Source organism: Humulus lupulus, chromosome 7, assembly GCF_963169125.1.
Source record: "Humulus lupulus chromosome 7, drHumLupu1.1, whole genome shotgun sequence".
Classification (NCBI taxonomy): domain Eukaryota; kingdom Viridiplantae; phylum Streptophyta; class Magnoliopsida; order Rosales; family Cannabaceae; genus Humulus; species Humulus lupulus.
Window position 1 is genome coordinate 97,237,066 of NC_084799.1, and position 9,063 is coordinate 97,246,128.

The following is a 9,063-nucleotide window of genomic DNA, read 5'->3' on the forward strand; positions in this document are numbered from 1 at the left end:
CCATCGAGAAAAGTCAGTTTTTCATAAAAATCTTGATTTTGAAGGCCCCATCAAGCAACTCTCGAGCAAAGTTAATTTTTCTGCTGATTTCAGAGTTTCAGATATGAAAAAAATCGCAAGAAAAACTCAAAAATCATGCCCAAATATGTTCAAAAGGCGGTACTTTTGTGTCTTAAGTGAAAGAAACATCACTATATTTGAGAAAAAATTACTTATGCATATATTTGTACTCCAAAAATCCTCAAAATGTATGTTGCTTTGGGTATTGTGTTGATTTCTACAAGAAGACCAAAGTTATGGAGGCTTGGTGGTGGCTCTTGTGGGAGAAGAATGATGTGATGGTGTGTTGCCGTGAGAGTGAACAAAAAGAGGGATAGAGAGAGAAGAGAGAAGAAAGAAGAAAGAAGAGAGGTGGAAATGGGAGCAGTATTTTGGGGAAGTTGGGAAAGTTTAATTTCATTTTTTAATTGGGTGATTATATTTACATTCTAAAATTTAATGAAGACACTAATATATAATATATAATGGGGAATTCTTCCATCCCTCGGTTTGTTTTGAAGGATTTAGTCCTGTATTGATTTTGAGCCTTTGGATTTATTGTTTTAGAAAATGGATGGTCAGATTTAGCTGCTGAGTTTATTGGGTGTCAAAGTACTGTTATGCCCTTAGTCACCCCTTAGTAACCGATCACCTTTTTTTTTATTCGTGTTTTCTCCGGTTTGGGCCATTTTTCTCATTTCAAAAGGAAAAGTCCCTCCGAACCCAAACAATAACTGTTTGGAAGAAAAATTCCCTCCCATTTAGCTATTTAGGCAACAAATTTTGTTTGGCTTCATTTTTTTTGTAATGGTACACTCGAGTATTCAGTGCCCGATCATATATAATGGTGACCACCTCATATTTGAATTTTTGTTTGAGAGAAATTATAATAGCAATTCCGTCAAAATGGAAGTCAATTCCGTCTCCATTCTTATTTTTCTCAGGTAATGTGCTCCCAAAGGTCGTCCCACGTAATACCACTCATAACTCATGTGACCATGACGTTCTGAAACACAAATTCTAATTCTTCCCACGTAATACGTGACTGCTTCCTTATGTTTATAATAATAGCATACTTTATGTAATTTTGACTGATATGCAACCCTATTTTTGATAAGTGACAGTGCATTAACAACTCTACCATTTTCAGGATGACCTCACCTTACACTTACTTGATCCACTCCTCCATGCTTGTGTTTTCTATATGTATATATATATATATGTGTGTGTGTGTAGGGATCGTGTTGACCTCAATTCAATCTCCACTACCCTACATGTATACTTGTCTATCCTCTTTTTCTCTTTAAAATGGACTCCACACCTTTCCCAATGAATAACATCGTTTGATGACAATCATCTTGAGCAAATGCAATACATTAACCGAATTGTACATGACAACGCCAGGCTGGCCACTGAGCAAAATAAATGGGAGAGGAGATACAATGCGTCCAACATCCAGAACACTCTCCTTAAGTCTGACCTAGAGTCCATCAAGATGTTTCATTTATTCCCTAACAATCAAGCAAGCAAGCAAGTACTGACTCTCCTAATTAATCAACCATCTAAATAACATTTTTCCATACCTAATTGAGTTAGTGATTCATTCATCCCAATATTGAATAAATGAAACTTCTCCAAGGAAAAAAGATTAAAAAATCTTATAAAACAACTACAAAATATATATCAGTTTTACTTATCTGATTATTGTTGCGTCTCACTCAACATAACATATAAATCACTTGGCGGAAGCACAATGCTTACGTTACCAAAATCGTAAATATCTCTCAAATTCATATTAAGTTTACGATCAAGTCCTCAACTGTACATATTTTTGGACAGGGAATTACTTTTTTGCCCCTACTTTTTATACCCACATCACCAGCAACTTTCCAACCGGTCATTACAAGTCAAAAGCAAATGTGAAAAAAAGACTTACTCCTATAAAATTTGGACAATTGGCAAAAAACTGGACCCCACACTAAAGGACTGAGTCTTGTGAGGGACTGAAGAATTCGCCATATATAATATATATTTTTATCAATTTATGCTCACATTTCTTTAATATTTTAAAAAAAATATATAAATAATATATATTTTTAAATATTTAAATAAAATAAAAATTTAAATAATTATACATTATTTAAAAAAATTATGAAAACAAGATGAAATAAATTTATTAAAATTAACAATTTTTTTAAAAATGTATTAAAAAAATATTGAGAAAAAATATTAAAAAATTATTATTATTATTTTTTGAATTAATGGTGCTTTATATATATATATATATATTTTTTTTTTAAGTACAAATATAATTTAATTTTTAATTTACACAAATTCTAGTATTAATTTACCAATGTTTAATACAGGATGTGTGTAACTCACACATAAACCAACTAAACCACTCAACTGAATAGCAATGGCGTCTCTGGTACGATCAGCGACTTTGAGAGCTCTCAGAAATGGCGGACCATCCCTCTTCGTTCCAGCAACAAAACGGTCCTTCATCTCTCGGTTCCAAACCCTAAACGTTCGAGCATTCTCGGCCGCCAACATGTCACCGCCGTCTAAGGCCGTCGTGTACGAACAACAAGGTCCTCCCGATGTCGTTACTAGGTATGATTGTTACTTTCAGTTACTTAATTAGGAGTCAGGAACTTCCGAATTTTTTAATTTTTTTAAATTTGGAAGTAAATAAGGTTGTTGTTGTTGGAAGAGTTGTAGAACTTCCGCCTGTAGAAGTGAAAGAGAACGACATCTGTGTTAGGATGCTGGCCGCGCCTATCAATCCCTCTGATATCAATCGCATTGAAGGTTTTAAGCTTTGGCTATGGAACCTTTAAGTTTTTGAAACCTTATAGATACTCATCTCATGGGGCTGAAGAGTTTTCAAACTTAACCATGATAGGGGTATATCCTGTGAGGCCGCAATTGCCAGCTATCGGAGGATATGAAGGTGTAGGGGAGGTATACTCGGTTGGTTCTGCAGTGAAGGGTCTCTCACCTGGCGATTTGGTCATTCCATCTCCGCCCTCCTCTGGTATATTTTCCTTTTTCAGTTCCAACCTTATACATTGTTTTTTTTTTTATTCTGTTGAGAAAATTATTATGCATTATATAATGTGATCATCGATTACAAATTATAACGCACAGACCTATGCAATTCTAGTTCCTTTAATTAGTTCAAAAACCAGTGATGATTACCGCTTGTGATATTCCTTGTTGGCTTGGGGGTTCTAGTTACCGTTATGCCAAAACTGAGAGTGCTTTTAATTTAATTAAAGGCTAACTCATGAGCCAGAGTGTTAAGTCTTTTTCTGGTTACTCCTTTCTTGTACATTTTGTTTTTCAATATTCGACATTGGGTTGGAGAATTCGAACTTGAGAGAGCTCCTCTTTTTGTATGGAGGGGTTGTAGTACCACTACACTATGCCTATGACCCCTTTCTTTTTACATTTTAATAGTGGAAAAGCAAGACAGGGGCTATAGAAAGGTTGGGTTTTCATAAGAGGTCGGTGTACATTTAAATAGAAAAGGGGATACACAAGGTTGTTAGAACTTGAGATTTTGCCTCTGACATCAACACTTGAGGGGTGGTGTACTTTCACAGGACTATTTCAACTCGAAAAAGTGAGGGGTTTACATGCACTTACTACTACTACCATTTGGAAACGTGTTACCTGAAAAGTCTTCATTTACATCAAACAAAATATAGATGTCAAAGTTGCAGTACATACATGAAACATAAGTATGTGATTTGGTTAATCTTACTGGGCATTAATATATGTCTTTCTGCTCAGGGATGTGGCAGACTTACGTTGTCCAAGATCAGAGTGTTTGGTACAAGATTGATAAGGACTCACCGGTGGAATATGCTGCCACTGTTACCGTTAATCCTTTGACTGCTTTAAGAATGTTTGAAGACTATGTTACTTTAAACTCGGGTACTTCCATTTTATCATTTGTTTTGTATGGTTATGGTTTGAACTTAATACTGACTGCACTGGAATTTTTCTATGAATGCTCTATTTCAATTTGACCAGGAGATGCTATTGTTCAAAATGGAGCCACAAGCATTGTGGGGCAGTGTGTAATTCAGATTGCACGAGACCGTGGTGTCCATACTATCAACATCTTAAGAGATAGGTGCAATATTCCCGAGCTTCTCTACTTTTCTAATTTTCTGTTAGTTGGCAATTTCCAGACATATGTAATTAATTATCAATGTCTTTTCAAGAACTCAAGTTTTCACTCAAAATCTTACTTTGATTTATCATTCCCTGCTTCTTTACAGGCCTGGGTCAGATGAAGCAAAAGAAAAACTTAAGAAACTTGGTGCAGATGAAGTTTTTACCGAGAGCCAATTGGAAGTGAAAAATGTCAAGGGCCTTCTGGTATCAATCTTAACTGACATTGTGCTTTATGTTCTCTAAATTATGCAGGTTTTTCTACCATGCACAAAAGTCTTGTTACTTTTGTTGTTCCATGACATATTCTACTGATATTTCCAAATGTTTTAACTAATTTTATCTACTTGCATCCTGCTTACCTGCTAGACCAGTATACCTGAACCTGCATTGGGATTTAACTGTGTTGGAGGAAATGCTGCTTCTTTGGTTCTCAAATTTTTGAGGTGTGATCTACAATTTTTTTTCAAGACTTTAAGCGATTATATTTTAATTTTTAAAACAAAAACCCTCTTACACCTCTTCATGTTTTTTTTCACAGACATGGAGGAACCATGGTCACATATGGTGGCATGTCTAAGAAGCCAATTACTGTATCCACTTCATCTTTCATTTTTAAGGTCTTACATTCTCCATTTTGCTGCAGTTAATTGCCCTTCAGACTAATCTATGGGCTTTTGTGTGATCATCTTAAAGTTTCTTTTCACCTCTATTTATTAGGAAGTATTTTACAATTGTTCTTGTCTTTATATCTGTTATTCTTTTCTTTTTTCTCTGCTTGAATGGCCTCTGTATCAATTTGTGATATCATCTCACTGAAGTTCATATTAATCTGTGTTTTAACAGGACCTTTCTTTAAGGGGATTCTGGTTACAGAAATGGTTGGGAGCGGATAATGCTAAAGAATGTAGAAGAATGATAGATTACCTCTTGGATCTAGCACGAGAAGAGAAGTTAAAATATGAGTATGCTATCTTTATGTTGCTTAGTTTGCTTTATTCTATTGTTGTGCATTCCTATTAATTGACTAAAGATATATTGGCTGTTTTTTCAAACCATTTTCTTTTTTCAGATAATAATTTATGTTTCAATGTTGATGTTTTGCCATTACAGAATGGAGCTGGTTCCGTTTGACAATTTCAGCACTGCCCTTGACAAGGCTCTTGGTAAACTGGGGAGCCAACCAAAACAAGTCATAAAATTCTGAATTAGCCTAACTAGAGTAAGAATTTTCTTAGGGAATGCATCTAGATTTTTTCTTAATCATTACATTGTATTTAAAAGAGTTGTGATATGTTAGATTAGGAACTTCAGTGATCGAAAGGATTGCTAAGTTATATAAACTATTTAAAACATATGGAGTTCAAAAAGCTGGTTTGTCACACGTGATCTAAAATAAGCAGGCAAGCTTGTAAAAATTTCTTTTAATAAAATAGTCATGAGTCATGACTAACATCCCCACTGAATGTTGTATGTTGTTATATTAGGGAAAAGTTGTACTATTACTTAAAAATAAATTGGGTTAGTTTTAGTAATTATTATTTCTTTTTTTTTTCATCTTTAAAAAAATATAAAAATTACTGTAAAACTTTTATATAGTGTTATTCTATGTTGGAATAATTTTTATAGTCACAAAAAGTTTTAGTTTCAAATTGAGTTGGTTATAAATAAGAATAAACTATACATTCGTTTTTCTATAGTTTTTTTTTCTACATTAATTATTTCTGTCACATTTGTTTTCATAATTTTGTAATTATATGAGATTAGGTCTTAGTTTTGACCAAAATTGAGTATTAGTTATAAGGTTAATTGTGTCATTTTACAACTTAATTAAATAGTAAATGTGTAATTCTACATATATTTTATATATTACATAATTATTTTAATATTAATGTATCAACTAAATCCACAGATCCCCTCCTCTAATGTTAAAAATTTTAATTTTTAAGTTATGACAACTATAGATTTTGGTTTGTTATCTTTTAATTTTAACTCGCAATAAGAAAATTGTTTATTAACTTGAGTATAATGAAACGTTTATGTAATTGATCAACAAATGTTTTGAAAATGTCTAAACTTGGTCCTTATAAAATCCCCTAGACGCCAGCCCATTGTTCTGGTTCATTCTAGTAGTACATATTATGGTTTATTACATGCATGATTTTGATACAAAATTGATATTTACATGCTTAATTCTATAACATAAATATATATTTATATATATAAGGGACCACTCCAGTGCAGCTATTTTTGTGTTTCAACATCTAAATAGTTTTTTTTTTTATTTCTGTTATGAACCGTGTATATTGTAATCATTTAAGTCATCTTACAAATTTTTAAGAATTTTAGAATAATTTACAGTATCGAAAACAAAAATATTTAGGTGTTGAAATACAAAAATAGCTGCAGTAGTGCAGCCAAAAAATTAGCTGCACCGTAATCGCCTCTATATATGTATTTAATTTCATATATATTTATTTATATGTATGATAATATAAAAAGTTTAGTTATTATAACTTACTCCAATATTCCCAACAAGTAACTCTTGGTAGAGTGGTCTTCATTTTTATTTTCTAAAGTATTATTATTAGGGCATCTCCAACCTTGCCTTCAAAGTCACTTTTACTTTATTTTTGAAGCCAAAATCCTCCTTTAATCACACTTCAACATTATCTTCAAAATAAAAAATAAAAAAGTACTTTTCAACTTCATTAATAAAAATGTCACTATTCATTTAAAGTCAAACTAAATTATTATAGAATGATTATTTTATAAAAAATAATTGTTTAAATGTTTTTATTAATATTAATAATTATATGATATAATATTTATTGATTAATTAAATTGATTATTGATGATTATTAAGAATAAAAGAAGAATATTCTTTTTGAAGTAATTGATTTGAGATGAAATAATAATTTAATGTAATAAAAATGGTAAAATGAAGTTGAAGTTTTTTTAAAATAGAGTTTGAGTTAGTGATGACCTAACTGCGGCGGTAGTGAGTGCATTTTAGTATAGTGACACATTCAAGAGGGCTAATACCTTACTCTTATCATATTCTGGCTATGCACCAATAATGTAGCAGAATATGAAATGCAAATACAATCACTAGAGGTATATGGTGATTCTCTTTTAATTATTAAACAAATTAATGGTAAATTTGCAGTCAAGCATGAGACTCTAATTCCTTATCATGAAAAGACTAAGCATTTGATTGCTCAATTCCAAACTATCACCTTCGATCATATCCCAGGTAAAAAAATGGCGAATATGATGCTTTAGCTAAATTAGCTATATCACTAACACTTCCTGGTGAAATGGATAATCAAATCACAATAGGAGAACACCATTTGTTACCCAAAATTATGGAGAGGACAGAAGAAATAAACACAATAAATTTAGTAACTTTCCTTAAAAATATAAACAACAATGACTGGCGCCAACAAATTATTAACTATATCAAAAAAGGAGTCTTGCCAGAAGACCTGAAAAGAAAAATTGATGTAAAAAGAAGAGCTCCTCGATTTGTTTTCCTCAATGACGCATTGTATAAGCGTTCTTTTGATGTGATGTTGCTAAGATGTCTTTCAAAAGAAGAGGTGTCACATGCCCTTCAAGAAACTCATGCCGGTACATGTGGCGCGCACCAAGTTGGCCCCAAATTGTCAGCTCAATTCAAATAGTTGGGTTACTATTGGCCTACTATGGTCAAAGATGCGATTAATTTCGCCAAATGTTGCAAGTTGTGTCAATTACATAGAGATTTTATCCATCAACCCCCTCAACCACTTCATCCTTCTATACTATCATGGGCTTTTGAAACATGGGGAACGGATGTCATTGGTCCCTTCACCCTATGCTCAAAGACAAATATGCAATGTACTTGTAATTTTAAATTAAGAGTGGTAAAGAAAGCATTACTTCAAAGGAGTGGTAGAGAGTTAAAATGCCAAATTCTTAAAGTCACTCGAGCATCACACGTGTCCATAAATTACCACGTGCATGCTTGAGGGGCATCTGTTGAGCTGTTTTTTTTTCTTTATTAAAAAAAATAATATCGAAAAACAATCGTTTAGAAAAAAAGAGAAAAGAAAAAAAATAATATCTTTTTTCTCTCCACTAACCAATGACCTCTCACCACTCACCTCTATTCCACTTCCTTCATTCTTTGATCAATTTATCGTAAAATGGAGTCTATAAAAGGGCAAAAGAAAATCAGAGAGGCGAGAAAAAAATAAAGAGGAGAAAACTCTGTTAAAATTTTGAGAGAGATTACGATAAAAAAAAAAGGGAGAGAAACACTAGGATAAAAATACGGAGAAAAGTTTTCATCTTCAAGGATATCTACAAAGTGAGTACTAAGGCTTGCCTCTATTTTCTTCTCAATATTCCCTATTTTCTTCTTAGTATTCCAAGTTCCTTTTGCTCTCCAATAATTATCTTCTTTTGCCTTTGGTTCATTTTGACCTAAGCTTTATAAGCTATAAAAAAGTCCTTAAAAGTGAGATATAGGCAAAGGGGAAAGAAGAAAATCTGATTTCTCTATATCATTATGCTTCTCAAATTCTCAAAAAAATTAAAATGAATTTTTATTTTTTTCATGGTCCACTTTGTTCTAGGCTTAATTAGCCACGAAAAGTCTCCATGAAAAATAAGATAAACCATAAAATTCATATGTTGTTTTGCTGTCAAAATTTTTTAAGATGTAAATTTTGATTAAATAGTAAAATAAAGATAATGCATTTTCCCAATATCCAATACTGCATTGGAATTCAGTTTATCTCTCTGTTAGGCAAAGGCCAAAATTATTGGGAAAATTCCTAAACATGTCTGGAA

The 9,063-nt window shown here is 32.4% G+C and overlaps 1 protein-coding gene across 2 annotated transcripts; it reads left to right on the forward strand.

The window, feature by feature from the left end:
• Positions 1–2,405: 2,405 nt before the first annotated feature.
• On the forward strand, positions 2,406–5,690 carry LOC133788482 (enoyl-[acyl-carrier-protein] reductase, mitochondrial). 2 transcript variants are annotated; one of them, XM_062225979.1, is made up of 10 exons: positions 2,406–2,652; positions 2,753–2,850; positions 2,945–3,076; positions 3,838–3,981; positions 4,081–4,183; positions 4,332–4,431; positions 4,594–4,670; positions 4,766–4,844; positions 5,071–5,189; positions 5,338–5,690. In XM_062225979.1, exons 1-10 carry the CDS (start codon positions 2,456–2,458, stop codon positions 5,429–5,431), a joined length of 1,143 nt encoding a protein of 380 aa, XP_062081963.1. In that variant the 5' UTR covers positions 2,406–2,455; the 3' UTR covers positions 5,432–5,690. The 2 variants fall into 2 exon arrangements, with proteins under 2 accessions (XP_062081963.1, XP_062081964.1); XM_062225980.1 differs by having other exon boundaries at positions 2,461–2,652; positions 2,761–2,850.
• The last annotated feature ends 3,373 nt before the right edge of the window (positions 5,691–9,063 follow it).